The following is an 18,358-nucleotide window of genomic DNA, read 5'->3' on the forward strand; positions in this document are numbered from 1 at the left end:
TATAAATACAGATTAAGTAAGCAGTAACTGTAAGAGGGATCTTGGAGTCCTGGATGATCACTTGAATATGAGCCAGCAGTGTGCAGTAGGAGCCAAAAAAGCTAATACAGTCTTGGGTTATATAAACAGAGACAAAGAATCAAGATCACATGAAGTATTAGTAATGCTTTATAAAGCCCTAGTAATATTACAACTAGATGCTGCAGTAATGCTGGAATACTGCAACTAATTTTGATCACATTACAAAAAAGATATTGAGATTTTGGAAAAAAAGTTCAGAGAAGAGCAATTAATATGATCAAAGGCCTAAAGACAAAAACATGAAGAAAAGCTGCAAGATTTGGATTTCGCTAGAGAAAAGAAGAATTGGGGTGACATGATAGCAATATTCCAATATTTGAGGGGTTGCCACAAAGGGGTCAAATTATTCTCCAAAACCCCAAGGGCAGGACAAGAAACAATGGTTGGAAATTAATCAAAGAGAGAAGCAACCTGGAATTAAGGAGAAACTTCCTAACAGTGAGGACAATTAACCAGTGGAATAACTTGCCTTCAGAAATCGTGGGTGCTTCATCACTGCAGGCTTTTAAGAAGAGACTGGACAGTTTCTTGTCTGAAATGGTATAAGTTCTCCTGTTTCAGCTGGACTAGAAGACTTCCAAGGTCCCCTCCAGCTCCATTCTATTCTAACTGAATTCTAAAAATTTCATGATTGTCATTTTCATAACTGAAACAGACTGTATGAGACTTACATTTTGTCCTAAGTAAGATGAAAGGAATTAAACTCTAGAACAGGGGTGTCAAACTTAATTTCAGTGAGGGCCACATCAGGGTTGTTTGACTTTGGTGTGTGTGTGTGTGTCTGGGGTGAGCATGGACAGTTCAACGTCATTCATGTCGGGGGGCACCTTTGGTGGCCTGGGTGGGGCTCAGGCAATCTATTGTCTTCAGGGAAGGAATTTCTCAATGCCTCCTTGCCTTGTGATCAAATGCCACTTTGGCTAGTAGTTTGTTTTGCTAGCCCTCTGCCAGTGAAAATGGAGCTCAGGACTGGCATGCACACACACCCATTTTTGCTGGCAGATGGCTGCAGGAGGCCATCATGGCTAAAAACAGACCCCAGGAGAGCTGTACACAGCCCTCTTGAGCTGTTTTCGCTGGCAGAGACACTGCAGGCCAGATATAAGCAACCTATAGTTCCAGATCAGGCCTGTGGGCTTTGAGTTTGTCACCCTGCTCGAGAATATCAAAGTGCATATCTATGCAGGCAGCTTAATTTTAAAACCTGGACAAACCTAGGGGAAAAAAAGCTCTTTCCTCACAATTACTTCATTGAATATATTATGCTATCTTTGTAAGTGATATTAATAAAAGTATTAAATGATGATTTCTTTATTGATAGCCATGCAGTTTTCCTTTTGTGCTACCTGTATTGAAGATTATATTATGAGCTCGAGAAAGGATTATTACTTTGTTCCCTAATCATTGATAGCTGTACATAAATAGAATATTGCAAGAGAAAGAACAGGTGTGAACATGATTTTTGCCTATCTTTGGCTCTTCTTGAATAACAAGTCATCAAATGATACTATATACAGTGGTGCCTCTACTTATGAACTTAATTCGTTCTGTGACCAGGTTCTTAAGTAGAAAAGTTTGTAAGAAAAAGCAATTTTTCCCACTGGAATCAATGTAAAAGCAAATAATGTGTGTGATTGGGGAAAGCACAGGGAGGGTGGAGGCCCTGTTTCCTCCCCGGAGATTCCTAGAGAGGACCCACGGAGGCTTCTCCCTGCCAGGAGATTCATAGAGAGGTACCACAGAGGCTTCTCCCTGCCTTTTCTGGTTACAGTTTCGGAGGCTCGGGTTTGTAAGTAGAAAATGGTTCTTGAGAAGAGGCAAAAAAAAATCTTGAACACCCAGTTCTTATCTAGAAAAGTTTGTAAGTAGAGGCATTCTTAGGTAGAGGTACCACTGTATGGTATTATAAACAGTGAGGGGCCCCAATCGGTACGGATGGGACCAATGATCCATTAGCGTTTTTTATGGCTTCCGGAGGCTGGTTGGGCCACGTGCGTACCCAACATGTGTGCTCACATCTCCGCACAAGATTTTGCTTCTGCGCATGCGCCCAAAGGAAAATCTTGCATGAGGACATTTGCGTGGGTGAGATTTCAACTATTTTTGCCCTCTTTTTGCAAAGAAAAGGGCAAAAACTGCCAAAATCTCACCCATGCAAGCATCTTCACATGAGATATCATTTCGGGTGCATGTGCAGAAGCAAAATCTTGCACAGGGGTGTGCATACACGTGTCAGTCGCATCCACACTGGCCTCAGGATACCATACCGGTAGGAAAAAGTAAGTGGAGCCCTTTGCTGATTATAAAGCAATTGAAAGTCCCTCAAACACAACTTAACACTTTTCATGGGGTTTGGTGGGATAGAATAATATAGGTGTGAGGGTGTTTTCAAATCCACATTTAAAACTCTTGTTATAAAGTTATTGTTATCTTCCCTTTTTTTTGTTGAAAGTCAATAACTCTTTCCTCTGTCATCACAACCACCTAAAGAAGGATGTTGATTTGGTTAAGAAAGAATAATTAGCCTAAAGTTACTCAGTGGGTTTCCACGGTTGTGGACAGATGAGAATCTGGTTTTTGCCCTAGTTTGACCATACGTCATATGGCTCTCCCAGGCTTACAACCAGTTCTTTGATTCTACAGACTTTAATTCTTGTGTTGAAGTCTATTTCTAATTTCTTGAGTTGGAATTTTAGTGATGTTAGTGATATTTACATCTTTTGAAAATTGCCATTAGCTTTGTGCTTTTCTGTTATTAAATTCATGATTCATTTAGTGTTTGATTTGTTTTTCATTGTAAAGTACAGTACCTAGTGATTTGACCTAAACTGTAAAAAAAAAAATTCCAGCTCTTCTTGCTTACTGATCAAGGCATAGAAGGACCACTGTATTTGGTCGTCAGATTTTTAGAAAATAAATATTAAAAACATACACTTTTAGAAAGAAATAGACATTTCCCAAGGCCTCGAAAAAGATATTCTGGCATAATCTTTCAGAGACTATATAGCAGGTAGTCTATAAATATTTATGCAAGAATATATATGAATTTTTAAAATTAAGGGAGACTAGGATAGCGCTATTTTGGCCTTGTTCTGGCCTCCTCAGCTAGCCATACCCTTACTGGGATTTGATCCTGGGGCTTCTATATATATATAAGCCCCAGGATCAAATATATATATAGAAGCAAATATATAGATCAAATATATAGATCAAATATATATGTAGGAGCTTCAGGATCAAATCCCAGTAAGGGTAAGATATATATTTAGAAGCCCCAGGATATATATATATATATATTTGCTAAAATAGATCAAAGCTACAACCATGATAATTTATTGGCATGAAAACTTTAGAAACAAATACAGGGCTTAAACATGTTATCATATTGTGTGTATTGTTTTTTTTTAATTAAAAAAATAGTCATCAGCATGCTTGTCAGTTCTTTATTTTGTTTTTTAAATCCCTAAAGACTAGCACATTTACAGCATACATGGACTGGGTGAATTAAGACTATACAAAACAGTAACCATATGTTTATGGTACGCCAATACTGCTCCAGACAAATAAATAAAATAAAATAAATGCAAAAGGTTTTAGGAAATACATGTGTGCTGAGACAAAACTACGTTCTATTTTACAACAGCTATACATATTGGTATATAAATGAAAAATTCAAAAGGCAGCAGTGCTGTGGCTGCTTTTGCAGAACATGTACAGAATAAGCTTGGCAGTAACTTTATATCCTTTTAATGTTTCATCTAAGAATTGTAATAAAAAAGGTTAGCGTGAGGTTCATACAATAATAGTGCCTAATAATGGATTTTCTATGGAAACAAAATAAATATTTTAGAAAAGTCTGCTCCTTTGATGTTTTCTATATGGATATATGCTTTCTTTAGGTCCCGTGTTTTTATTGAGCTATATTTATGATCCTCTAGGGAAATCTATGTAAAGAAAATGAAATCAGAATTTTGCATTTTTTTTGTTACGTGATGCAGCATTGTACACTGGAGTCCTATTCTCAGAAAAGGTAGAAGAGAAATAATTATTCATTCAGAGAATTTGGGAATTGCTTTAAAAGGTAGCACAATGTTAGCTTTTCACAGCTGTTAGTCGGTACTGTAAACCAGAATGTAAAATAAAGATTTAATCTAACTTAGAATGGGAGTAACAAAATATCTTCATTTTGCAGTGCTGACAGGTCTCATTTAATGTTCTCTTTTCCGAAGAACCTATAGATTCCTAATGCATATGAGCTTTATATTTACACCAATGGAAACATGTTCACATTAATGGAAATAACAGCAGAACAGAATTTCCTTTTCCCATTAGAAAATATAGGGAGGACCCTTAATTGCTTCCAGGAGAAGACTAATAAAAGAGAATACATTGTGTTGGCAGCAATCACTGTAATTAATCTTTACTTTTGCCAGCAACAAGTTTTAATGTCAGACAACTTAAGTTAAAACAATTGTTTCAGAGCTAATAGTCTTTCTTGCCAAGGCAGTGTTTACAAGGTGAATTTTATATTAAGCATTTAAATATAAAAATATTTTAAATACAGAGGGGTGAGAAGAGGGTGAACAGAAAAGAAACGTTAAACAAAGTAGCATAAATCAAAAGTTTCTCTGTCGCATATGAAGTTTTCCTGAAAATAAAAACTGAACCACCAAATTTACAGAATTCCACCATTCAATATATTATACAAACACAAAAAGCAGGGGGGGGGGAATGGAATAAAATATAATTCATCAGAATCCTGCCCCTGGCTGAAGCATCATTCTGGGAAGAAGAAAAGGAATAGAGGGCCAGGCAGATTCCTCCTTGCCCTAGAAAGAGTAGAGAGATGGCATCAGGCCTCCCCATCCCTACCCCTTGTACACCTGCTGCCTCTGGAAGAAGAGGAAGGAAGGGCAAAGATGTTCACAGCTGCAGAGGGATACTTTTAGCTACCTGCAGACTGAAAATTGTTCAGCATTGTTCAGTGCCAAGAGTCCCAGGGCGGGAATATTCTCTATGCAAAGTCCCGCCCAAGTAGAGTTTGGAGGGGGACAACTTTTTGTGGCAGCCCAATTTGTATTTCATTTTAAATTGTTTTGAGCTAACTTTCTCGATCAAGGGAAGCTTACTGGCAAATCTCAACTCTTGTTGACTTCACTGTCTTGCTCTGTTAATCTTAGCTCTACTACCAGGAATTCCATCAGCGACAGATATAATTATTTCTTTGCCTATTTGGTTTAAGACTTGAAAGTAATGTTTCCCAGATTCAGTAACTTGAAGATGTATGGATTTCAACTCCCAGAATTCCCCAGTCAGCAAGCTGCCGGGGGAATTCTGGGAAGTGAAGTTCACATATCTCCATGTTACCAAGTTTGAGAAACAATGCACGATTAATTAATTTACTGAATTCTGAGGGATTCTGACTATTTAGTACATATAAGAATTAAATCATTAAGCCACTAAAAGGCAATATTGAAACAAATTTCTTGGGTCTGAAAAGAACATTCGTACCTTCAATAAATATAAAGTGCAAAAAAGGGCAGAATAAAATTTGAATGGCAAATGTATACAAGATTCTTTCTTGGAAATTGTGCCATTTCCTCCTTTTCATCAAATGGCCAATAATGCTAATGTAAGCAAATCCCTCAAGTATCAGTGGAATTTAAACATGTTGGAGTTAAATTGTTAGAATGAAAAGTTGGAAGGATTTCACAACTAAAATCTATCCAAATGCTACTACTGAACCGTAGGATTTCAGCTGATAAACATTCATCCCCATAAAAACATATACAGTGACCTATTAATCAAAGTTGTTATATATTAATAGTCATTTCATGAATATGATACACTTCTAAAAATATGAATATGTACTGATACCACTATTCTTCAAGTGGTAGTTTATCTTGCTTTTAAAGTATGAATTTGTTACAGGGATAATGAATAAAGGAATAAGTTATAGTTTAGCAACGCCAGGAGAGTGGAAATTTCATGGAAATTTGGGTTCTGTTACTTATCAATTCCTAAGTAAGCAACAACTCTTATTATATAATATTAGAAATTATTCTCTTCTCTGTCAATTCATTAACCTGAAATTCAAACTCTGATGTTCTAGAACAAATTGTAGATAACTGAGTTTGAAAAATTAGTATTGGGTACTGGAAATATTTTATATAAAACAATATTCAAAGTAAGAGTTTCAACAGGAAAACAGAAAAAACACTGATTTATGTAAACTAAAGTGTACCTACATTCTGGACAGGATCTAACAAGCAAGTATCTTAGGAATTTGTGGAATTCTTAAATACATAGGTTTTTGTATGCAACTATGTTTGCCTAAAATAATTCTTGTCATTAAAAAAAGGAACTCAGATCTGATCTGTACATATTAGTTTACACTACATTTCATTGTGGAACCAGCTAACTCCCAAGCAAGAAAGTAGAGTAAAGTGACAGTGATTAAAATCATTATGATGTGGAAGACACAGATGATTCCGCCCAATGAAGTCCTTCAAACTGCAGGTAAAAATCCACTTCTGTTTTATAAATAGATATGGATATCATACCATCTGTTTGGATTCATTGTTTAGAGCTAAGTCATGGTTTACTAGATGCAGACAGTATTTTCATATGAGCAACGATCATTTATTTGTATTTTAAAAGGATTTTTAGGTTTTGAAATGCATTAGCTTTCATCCTTAACTGAAATTATCACCTTTCAATCCAGTTTCCAAACCAAGTCAAATAGGGTTATGTGTCAGTTCCTGGCTTCTATATAACTCTTTTATATAATAGTGTTTTAATAAATTTAAATTCCCAACTTTATATTTTAATGCACTGCTCTGTTTTTAAAACTGAGCCTTTTCTTCTACTTGTAATACCTGTTGTCAAAACTCCTCATTTGCAATTTATTTACTATTTACAGGACTGAGGTTTTAAAAAGTATTATGAAAGTTTTAAATAAAATCAGTATAAAAATGAGGGAAACAGCTGCCTAATTCATAAAATCCTCCACAGTCCAGGAATTATCTTTCTTATTTAGGCAAAGAGATTAATTAACTAATATATGCAGGCATCTTATACTGGGCAATCATTACATTATTTTCATGTTATAATTATTCAGCACATAATTCTTTTCTTTCTATGGAATCCAGTTTAACAAAATTACATGCTCAGTATTTCCTAGTGAAACATACAAAAACATTTTTTTCTGATATTGTCATCAAAGTTCATATACTAAAGTTGAGTGTATTCACATATTTTAACGGAACAACTAATTACAAGACACCGTAATCCTATGAGTCAACTTTTCCATAAGTTCCTTCAGGTGGCCTGTAATACTTGGGGAAAGCCTTCAGTTGCAAAGAATTAAATGCATATTTGCGACATCCAACATTCTTCATTGTATTTTCTCTTCGACAGCCCTCACTGGGGAAAAAGACAAGCACAGAAAAGGAAAAAAAATGACAGCAGTAAAACAAAAACAAAATTACCAGTATTTTTATTAAAATGAAAGGAGTTAGCTATTTCATTTCAGTAAAATATTTTAATTCATAATTAAATAATGGGCCATTGGTGGTGCACATACAAAATGTGCCACATGGACTCTTGACAGCTACACTTGCAAATCTAAGCAAGCAACAACGATCACTTCTGGAAGATTTTGGCAGAGAAGAAGAAATCTTATCGCAGGGGTTTTATTGCAGCATTTTCCAATTTGGCTCTGAAATCTATTGCACACTTTCATTCAGCAAGACTGAACTCTATTGCGAAAGCCATTATTACTAGATATACATACATATACATAATTACATGAGTAAATTGAATTCTCAAAATATACTTTCCAAGTTTCCTTCTTTGGTTTCTCTAAACAGGAGATGACAAAGGAAAATGAAAGCTATAGAAGCAGAAGACAAAAGTATACAAATATGACTGAGATATTATTTATTTGTAAGTTGACAACTAAGGACAGCAACATTGAACATGCTCAGAGCATTAACTACAACAGTTTTGTTTCCGATATGCACTGGGATGTCAATTTATAACAACTTAGTCCAATTATCAGTACAATGAAAATTCCAGTCAATAAGATTTTAAAATATTATATTGATTTCCTGAGTATGTTTTGCTGATATTTATTACACAAATATAAATAAAAGACTTTAATTTGCATTATTTTTTGGATCACACTTATATTCTTACATTGATAGGTCTAACTGATTTCATTATGTTTTAAATGTATGGGTTAAATAGTTGATTATTTGGTGTAGTTATTGTATGTAGTAACAACTATTTATATATTTGGTTTCAGCATCATTTTGATCATTGGGCATTTTTTAAACAAAACTCTCCAGACTTATGAGAGGAAATGCATGAAATAAAGGTTCGTGTATTTCTTGATTTAATAACTTAGGTTTGTATGTATATATACATAGTTACATACACCTATACATAAAGTCACATACAATTTTAAATCTAAAGCTCTCTAATATATTTAATGCCACAATATAAGGCAGGACAGCTGAGATTTTCAAACCAGTCCCCAAATGTATTCCCCCATTTATTGAAATAATGTGTGCACCTCAGTATATTCCGTACATAGAAAATTCTTACTTGGATGTTTTCCTTGGTGAGTTGGCTATTTGTCAATCCAGCATTACTTCCTCAAACCCAAGATTGCATTTATGTACTGTCTTGGGAAAATAGGCATGATTGAGAACTTAAAAGCTACTTATTTTCATTTGCAAGGCCACATAGATGCATGCAGTAGTCAAAGCCTACATTTGGAATAAGTGAGCTTGTTCGATAAGCAAAGGAAATGATGGTATGGAAAAGATTATGATGTGAATATGCCATATAGAGCATGCTTAGATTTGGCATAAAATGATCAATATATTGCTAATAAATTTGTCAAAGGACTTATTAGTTACCAAGATGTAACCACTGTGGTTTAATTTAATTTAATTTAATAAAATAAGATAGTGGTTCAATTTACAAATTGAACATTATTGTGTTACATCTATAGGAAATGTCTCATACTCGCATTCTACCTTGCTGTTGACAAGTGAAACAAACGTAGTATAATTGAGCCCTATACCTTTCACTGCCACAAAATCATATACCTACCACGAAAGCAGCTACTGTGCTACTCTGTCAAGATCCAAATCAATCCAGTCAAGAACATAGCTACATCTTATCTTTGCAATATAACTGATGTGATGCAATGGATCAGATTAACAGGATGTAGCACAATCAAATATTAAAGATTTTTATTTATAGGCCTTGGAGCTGCTTTTTTAATACCCAATAGTTCCATCCATCCATCCATCCATCCATCCATCCATCCATCCATCCATCCATCCATCCATCCATCCATCTATCTATCTCTAGATGTTCCTAAAACATACACTGATTTTAATTATAAATGCTATAGGGATGGGGATATATACATCTTTGTTTTGGGTGAATAATAGAAATAATAATAGAAATTAAGATAATTTTATTACAAATTGAATGATTAGGATTCAGGCTATCACTAAAATGCATTTGCATCTTTCACATACCTTAAAATTTAAAGTTTAACATTAACCCAAAAGAGCTATTAGTGCATTTTACGGCAATATTTAATGTAAATATTAATTAACATGTGATAACATGTATCACACAAGTTATAAAAATATTTTTCCAATGATTTGAATGGAATTATATGATTGTTAAGCTTACTCTTTCCATATATTCTTTTTTTGATGCAGTAAGAAAGTAAATATATAAATATACTGATTCTATATATTATGTGCAGCATACTGCTTTCAAGTTCATTTTAAAGGGCATAATGTGTTACGACAGATTTATGAGAAAACTGACTCCACAGTTTAAAATATTGACAATGTAGAAGTGATGCTCGTAAATCAAAGTAGAAAGATATCTTAAACCAGGGGTCCTCAAACTTGACAACTTTAAGACTTGTGGACTTTCAATTTCCAGAATTCTCCAGCCAATATAGCTGGCTGGAGAATTCTGGGAGTTAAAGTCCACAATTCTTAGAATTGCCAGGTTTGAAGACCTCTGCCTTAAACAGATGTGTAGATAAATATGTTACAAAGTCTCTTACCACTTAAATATGAAAAGCAAGACTTCTTTAGGTTATACAAAATCATTAGATTTTTTTTGACACTGTTTCTTTCACTGGATAACAAGAAACATGTGAAACAAAGCTGTATGTAGTTATAAAGAAATGGAGGAAAGGTGGATTTGGATGCCTAAAAATATGATACAGAAACTAATCTTCAGGTTGATTAAATCACTGAGGTAACAAGCAGCTGTTGACTTACATTACAAGCACTGGAAGCTCAATGACAGTGTAAGCACTCAATACAATTCCTTTTCATAAAAGAATCAGTACAACTTTAGTACAACAGAAACAAAATTGTAAGGCATACTAATTCTTGGCAACAATGCTATGAGACTTTTTTTGACAAATCAGTACCAGGTGGCAATATATATTCTGGCACTTTACTGGATTTTTGCTTGGTTTGTTTTACTTCATTTGCAACGTAATTTAGCCACCAAGTATGCAATGCTCAGAAACAGCCACACAACCAGTAAATTGGGGCTTAGAGCTAATAAAGGAATAGAGTAAAGAAGACTGGGATCTAGCCTGAAATCCCGGAGGGGCACCAGGCCACACAAGTTCTTCTGGATGACTACCTCCCGTGTTCCAATACTGTGAAAAGGAAAAGATTTGGAGAGAAAAGAAAAGAAACGGGAGGGGAAAAAAAACACCGACATGCAATGTATGTATCAAAAGATAAAAAAGAAATCAAGATGACAAATAAAAGAGAAAAAAATTGGTTCAGGAAGAGGAAAGAAAATAAACTTCGAAAAATTCACAACGGAAAGTAGAATGTATGAGGATAAAGAATAAGGAAATATGCCAATTTTTCCAAAATAATAATAAAAGGCGCAATTACAGAATAAAGGAGAGAGAAAGAGAATAAAAAAGAGAAAATAAGAAAGAATACTGTAGTCTACTGAAAATAAATACATGTATGTCAAACTAGAATGGTTTTCCATGTTCATTTTTCTCATTTGGCTAAGCGATGTTCCATGCGGCTGTGTGCCATGCTTTCCACATGCTGCAAAGAAAGGGAACTCTGAAAAGCAAACTGAACATGAATAACCATTGTGATATTTGACCCTTTCAAGAATGCTTCAATGCCAGGTATATTGAATCAATTCAACTATTAATGTAGTGAAAATCTTCCCCTGAAGTAGTTACTGTAAAAGTTATTTCTTAAAATCCATGACATAAGCTCAGTGACTTAAGAACTAAAATAAACCACACAGGCGTCCTATTTCCCAGCCTAAAATATACTTGAAGAATGGTGGAGAGCTTAAAACTTTAAAAAAGTAAATCTATCCTCTTTGGTTTCTGACTCTGACTTTATTCACTTTGTTATTTGACATTTTCAGAAATAAAAATATGGTATCATGTGTACCAAAAGGCAGGGGGAAAATTGAAGAATCAGATCTGTAAATATCTTAGGAGAGATAAAGTACATGAAGCGTTTATTTTGAGATTTTCAATAAATGTTTTAGAAAATTAGCATCTATTAAAAAAACATTTTATTAAAAGATGTTAAATTGAAATTCTACGGAAGAAATATTGATTGCTAGAGTTTTTTCAAACACAGATCAACAAAAGTGTATTCCTTTGCTTCAATTTTAATTTTTATATTATCAATGCAATGCCTTTATTGCCAGAAAAAAAATGCTTTGTTGTAAAATAATGCCAAAATGTAGCAATTATTTTATAACAGGCAAATAAAAATAGATTTCTTATTATTAAGTATACTATGTATATTCAACTAATTTTATAGTTTTATTTCCCAAATGCTTAAAGCACAACAACATAGTAACTTTTTCTCATGATGGTATGAGCTAAAAATGTTTGTTGAATACAACAGGTCCTTGATGTGATTCATATTAGATCACTACATTAAAATGTAGTGAATGTTATCAAAGGAACAATTAATGAAATTATAAAAATTAACTTGAAAATACTTTCTCATATATTAGATATACTATATTCTTAAACTGCTGGCTCAATGTGAAACAATTGCAATTGTACTTTATGAAATTATATATACTACTCAAAAAAATAAAGGGAACACTCAAGTAACACATCCTAGATCTGAATGAGTGAAATATACTTTGTTCTGTACAAAGTTAAATGTGCACAACAGCCTGTGAAATTGATTGTCAATCAGTGTTGCTTCCTAAGAGGACAGTTTGATTTCACAGACGTTTGTTTTACTTGGAGTTATATTGTGTTGTTTAAGTGTTCCCTTTATTTGTTTGAGCAGTGTAGTTGCTAGATAGGATCTATGGAATTAGAAAACATTTGCTAAAGTAAGATGACATTGCAAGAAGGTTTTAAAAATAATAAACCATTGAAGGTTTAGAAAGGGTCAAATAGCAAAAACATATAGAAAGGATAAGAGAATTGAACATTTGTGAGAGCTTGCGAGAAGACACACCGAACATTTACATTCAGCAAAAGTGAATGTTGAAAAAGCAGAACTCTACAGTCAAGTTAAACTATGATTAAACACTAAATCTGGATTTCTTATCCTTTCTTGCTTCTTATGTAAAACTGGAGCTTTTCAGCAGTGCTTGAAATAATGTATTGGATTTTTATTTAAAACAGAAACTGAAGTCTGTGAACATGTCAACTGCTTCAGAAAGCAGATTAAATTGATATGACCACGGTATGCCAGCAGGTTGTGATGGAGTTGTTTGCTGTATCATGAAACATTCATAATGGCAATTCGCTGAAGAGGCAAACTATTATCTGAGGAGTAAGCATAGGAAACCAATGCAACCTGCAGATGTTTCTCCTTAATTCAGTTAATAATTCTGCATTTTCACTTCCAAGGAAAACAGCAGCCTTGACTATGTTAGTTATGAAGTTTTCATAGCAGTAAAACAGAATGATCTACATGCTTAGCTATTTCTTCCTTTATATCTCAATTCCAAGGAGACAGTTTAAATGATTTCAAAGTCTGGATCTCAGAGTACCGAGCAAAGACAATTATATGTGTAAAGAAAAAGCTGAATCGATACTGTTTTTATTATAATATGAAAATAAGCTTGTATGGAGAAAAATTAAAAAAAATATCCAGAAAAAGCTGAATCGTATAGTATTGAATATTCATCTGCAGTTTACAGGGCTCCAGGATTAGAAACAAGTAAGCGCAAGCAAACTAGGTCTTCTTACCTCCTCATGCACTCCAGGGCCTGAGTGAAGACCTGTGGAGCCATTCCATGTTCATGTTGCAGTATGAGACATTGCTCCAGGGTCACCGACATGGCAGTCCGATCCTTGGCACTTTTACAGCTGGTAAACCGAACACCATTTAGTCTGCGGCAAATCTGGGGGGAAAAATGCTTGGTGTTAGCTCTACTGTAATACAGGATGGATAGATGGATAGAGAGAGAGAGAGAGAGAGAGATAGGGAGACACATAGATAGAAGAGAGAGAGAAAGAAAGAGAAAGAAAGAAAGAAAGAGGAAGGAAGGAAGGAAGGAAGGAAGGTATAGCATTACTCCAGAATAACTAGGAGAATTTCATTAATAACATTGGGGTGAGATTACAATTCAAGAAATGTAGAATTTAAACCCAGTCTTGAATTATTTTAGGAATGGTTATGTGCTGTCAAATTGTTTTTGACTCCTAACAGCCACATCTTTTCCATGATGAACTATCCCTAGCCAATTCTTTCAAATCTCCCAATAGTGTACTCATCATTACTATAACTGAGTCCATCCAACTGTATTCATTCATACATACATACATTCATACAGTCTATTTCTGGAGGAGAACCTTTCAGCTGACAGGTGTACTAAAAGAAAAGACACATCCTTGCCAGCTGACACATCTTGGCTGATGGGACTCGTATCATGCTTTGCTGGTGGTTGTCCTATTCTTCATCTTTCCCAGCAATTCAGTCTGGATCACGGCATTTGAATATGTTTTTAAGCCTTTCAAGATTGCTCCACCAAATCCTACTCTGTGGCATATTTGGCATCTGCTTATTTTATTTATTTATTCATTTTTTTTATGCTGCCCTTCCCCTTAGACTTGTTCCTTTGTTGTTCATGATTGATCCAAAAAGCAAAAGCTATCCATCACTTCAATATCCTCCTGCTCCTCCTCCTCCTGCTGTCATTATGTTAGGTAGATACAGATGCTATTGGAGGACAATTTTCAATACATGCCATATTTATTGGGACCACTGAACAACAAAAAAAAACACCCATCAGTAGAGCCCAGATTGCCTATTTCAGCCATGGAATATGGGTTTTCAAGTGTCAAAATCTACAGAAGGGTAGATATAACTTCATGATGCATGCTCCATCCCTTTTCTATATACATCAATGTCATACCCAGCTTCTTGTAAATTTTAACTCTCCTGCAACATGCAGGGATCTGCGGCTTTCTGTACTGCTGTTCCGAGTTGGGTTCTTCCCAGTTCGGACCAGATCACCCAAACTGTTAGAGACCCGCTTGTGACGTGAGGATGGCATCATGGATCCAGTTCAGATGGTGCTGGTCCATGGGTGTCGCCATCTTTTTTTGTCAATTTTTCTATTTTTTTTATGGCTTCTCCTCTTCCGTGGCTTAAAAAAGAGTCCTCCCACCCGCTCCTGGGTTAATACTGACTTTTCTTTCTTTGCCTGAAGCACAGCTGATCAGCTCCTAAGCTGTGTTTCAGAATGAATCCTGCTACTGAACATACATGGAAGCAGTGAAGGGCTACCCAAATTTTTACTAACACACTGTGGGCATGGCTTATGCATTTTCTTTCAACACCGTTCAGTGCAAATTGGGTGCTCTGGGGTGGAGCTCCATTTTCTCTACCCCACTGTGTCCCCTCCCATCCGGGCAGTAGCCCATCCCTGCATGGAAGTTAAATCACATAAGGGGATGCGGGCACACGAGTGGAGCGAGTGTTCACGCGCAAAACGTCGTGATGGTAACCGGTGGTGAGGGTAAGTGGAACCCACCCCTGCTGCTGCTTATTCTGAAGACATAACACCATGGGAGACAAGCGACACTAAACGAAGTTAACTTTCTTAAGTTTTACCTCAGCAGCTTGCCAAAGAATATCAACATTCTTATTTTTTCTTGCATGTACATTCTGTCCAAGGAACCTCAACAGTTCAGGCAGGCACGTTTGACTCCGAGATCGAGGTAGACCTGACGGAAAAAAATACACAACTTAACAAATGCCTGATAGCATTTTTTCATCTTATGGATAGGTTATGTTTATCAACAGACAGTTATTGTCATGGCGGCATCGCTCTTATCCAAGATTAATTAGGTGACAGCTTGACATTTGCAATGGTGGGGAGAGGCGGTATCTAAATGTAAGGAGGAAGTGGAGGGAGGATGGAAGCTTGTGAGACGCTTCAGCCAGCCCCTGTCAACTATCCGTATGCACAGCTGGGAACCAACAACCTGTTTCCTAAATAATACACAAGTACCTAATTGGACATTCACAGATAACCGGGGGTGGGGGGGAGGATGTTTGGCGGGGGAAGAGGAAAATTTACTTTGTATTGTTTGCATGGGAAAATCTCAGATTCAGCTTATGCTATTTCTGCAAGCTTCAGTAAAGTAAACTCTTGGCAAAACAAAACACAAGAGTCTTTTTTTGCTAGATGACTGAGTGGCACAGTTGACTGTTATGTTTTTAGCAAAATCATAGAAATTAAGTAGAATTTAGCCAATCTGAACTAGAGTACAAAAAACCTATGGATTATAGTATGTTCTATACTTCAGGAAATGGGACTATACATAATAGAAATTCAGAATTTTGAGGTAGCAGGGAGGAAAAAGAGGTTTTGTAAAATGTAAGCAGCAATAATAAAAGGGGACGTCTTGAATAAGTTCCTTGAACAATATCCCTTTTCTTATCCAAAACTGAGCCCAGAATTGATTTAGTCTCATGATGTGCTAGCATCATCAGGAAACAGCTATTTAAAATAAAAACAGCAGTAAATAAAACTAGAGTTATATTTCTTTATTTCAGTAAGTAGAAGGACTTGAAAAAGATATTCTCATGCCATGACTGTCAAAGCGACCTGCAAAAATCAGAATCATGCAGGCCATGACATTCTCCATAAAAGGGAAAAATGGACTTTGAAAAACTACAGTAAGAAAAAGATTGATGTTTTTTAAAATTTGGTGTTGGTGAAGACTCCTGGGAATATCATGAGCAGCCAAGAAAACAGAAAACAGATCATTCAATAAATCAAGACATACTTGGACTAGGCTCAAATTATCCTACACTGGATATTATGGGAAGCATTAGAGCTTTCTGAAGAAGGCTGTAATGCTGGAAAAAGTGAAGGAAACAGGCAAGGATGACCATCGGCAAGTTAGGTGGACACCATTACTGTAGCAATAAGTGCAGCACTGGACCAACGGAAAGACCAGGTTGGGGATAAAATCTATCAGGAGTATCAAAGTGGCAGTCGGTGGGCCAGATCCATCATGAGCAGGCCACACCTACCCCAGCTTCACAAAAGGGAAAAACATCATGCAATGTCACATTACAGCAACATTACGCCACGAGTTTGACATCTATGGGATAGATTGTCATGAAAATATTTATGTGGTCACTAAGCAATGTGTTGATGCATATCAATCAATTAACTTCAATTGGAATTGCACTTTGGTTACTCTTGGCATCTACATGTGTCCATGACCACACAAACACTTCAGTATCAGGGTTTAGGGACTGTCCACAGGAGGTTAAAACTGTTCCATTTTACCAAAACCAACTCCAAACATTAACTGAGATTAAAGAAACCTCAATGTATTTGGGAGAGAAACCTCCTGATTTTTAATTGTTTTGTTCTCATGTAAAAGCAGATATTTTCTTGATTTAAATTGTGTTGAATATAAATATCTGTAATTCACACTTACAGTCTTCAGGCAAAACTTCTTTGAACTGTTCAAAGTAGGAATTCAACCGTACTAAGCTCTCCATATTAATAATTTCCTGCAGGGAGGTATCACCAAACCTTTAAAAATTTAAAGGGACATATTAATAGAACTTCCAATCAAAAATGGGAGATCATCTGCAAGCTTTCAAATTGTTCTTTTCATTTCAGTTATTAATATTTTAACACTTGCCTTAAACGTAGACCAGACAACTCATTTATACAACTGTTTTTAAATTGATTTTAGAAATTAGTGTGATCCTAATTTTTAAATTATGTTTAGTTATTCTACAGTTTCATAAGAACTTTGCCCTAAAATTCAGTAATAAAAATACTTACATAGATTAATCAATTTCAAATGCCATAGTCTGATTTATTTTTACTAATAATATGAAGGAACAGATACTCCATTTAACAGCTTGTTTACTGTTTCCTTAACAAAAGTATACTGTTAAAAAAAATAAAGGGAATACAGTACTCAAATAACACATCCTAGATCTGAATGAATGAAATATTCTCATTGAATACTTTGTTCTGTACAAAGTTGAATGTGCACAACAGCATGTGAAATTGATTGTCAATCAGTGTTGCTTCCTAAGTGGACAGTTTGATTTCACAGAAGTTTGATTTACTTGGATTTATTGTGTCGTTTAAGTGTTCCCTTTAATTTTTGAGCAGTGTAGTTTCCTTAACATAAGGCAAAAAAAATAAGGTGGTACCTCTATTTAAGAACTTAATTCGTTCCGTGATCAGGTTCTTAAGTAGAAAAGTTTGTAAGTAGAAGCAATTTTTCGCATATGAATCAATGTAAAAGCAAATAATGTGTGCAAACCCATTAGGAAAGAAATAAAAGCTCAGAATTTGGGGAGGAGGAAGAAGAGGAGGACAGTCGCTGCTGAAGGAAGAAGGTGAGGTGAGGGGAATAAGAAAAATCCAAAACTTTAAGGCTTAAAAAAAAAAAGAGGCGGCGAGGAGGTGCAGCCATACACCCGGCGTGAAGTTGCCTCCCGTAAATTGCGCCAGAGAGAGAAACCCAGGGGGAATGGCAGAAACTGTCCAGACCTTCGTGCTGCCCTCAAATTTCCTGGGAAAAGTTTTCCGGACTCGGGTTCTTAAGTACAAAATGGTACTTCAGAAGAGGCAAAAAAATCTTGAACACTCGGTTCTTATCTAGAAAAGTTCTTAAGTAGAGGCGTTCATTGTTGCCCTTTATAGCCGAGAAACAATCTTGGCAAAAATACATCTTATTTATTCTCCATAAGCATTA

At 35.5% G+C, this 18,358-nt stretch overlaps 1 protein-coding gene across 6 annotated transcripts in view; it reads right to left on the reverse strand.

Moving 5' to 3' along the window:
* Positions 1–3,510: 3,510 nt before the first annotated feature.
* Positions 3,511–18,358, reverse strand: part of INPP4A (inositol polyphosphate-4-phosphatase type I A) — a 123,915-nt gene continuing 109,067 nt past the window's right edge. For all 6 annotated transcript variants that reach the window (XM_070750969.1, XM_070750967.1, XM_070750965.1 and 3 more), the window contains 4 exons: positions 17,075–17,172; positions 15,228–15,340; positions 13,358–13,512; positions 3,511–7,506 (listed from right to left, as the gene is read on the reverse strand). In XM_070750969.1, coding sequence (XP_070607070.1) covers positions 7,374–7,506; positions 13,358–13,512; positions 15,228–15,340; positions 17,075–17,172 — 499 coding nt within the window. In that variant the 3' untranslated portion in view covers positions 3,511–7,373. The remainder of the gene's footprint in view (positions 7,507–13,357; positions 13,513–15,227; positions 15,341–17,074; positions 17,173–18,358) is intronic.

This window comes from Erythrolamprus reginae, chromosome 4, assembly GCF_031021105.1.
Source record: "Erythrolamprus reginae isolate rEryReg1 chromosome 4, rEryReg1.hap1, whole genome shotgun sequence".
Classification (NCBI taxonomy): Eukaryota; Metazoa; Chordata; class Lepidosauria; order Squamata; family Dipsadidae; genus Erythrolamprus; species Erythrolamprus reginae.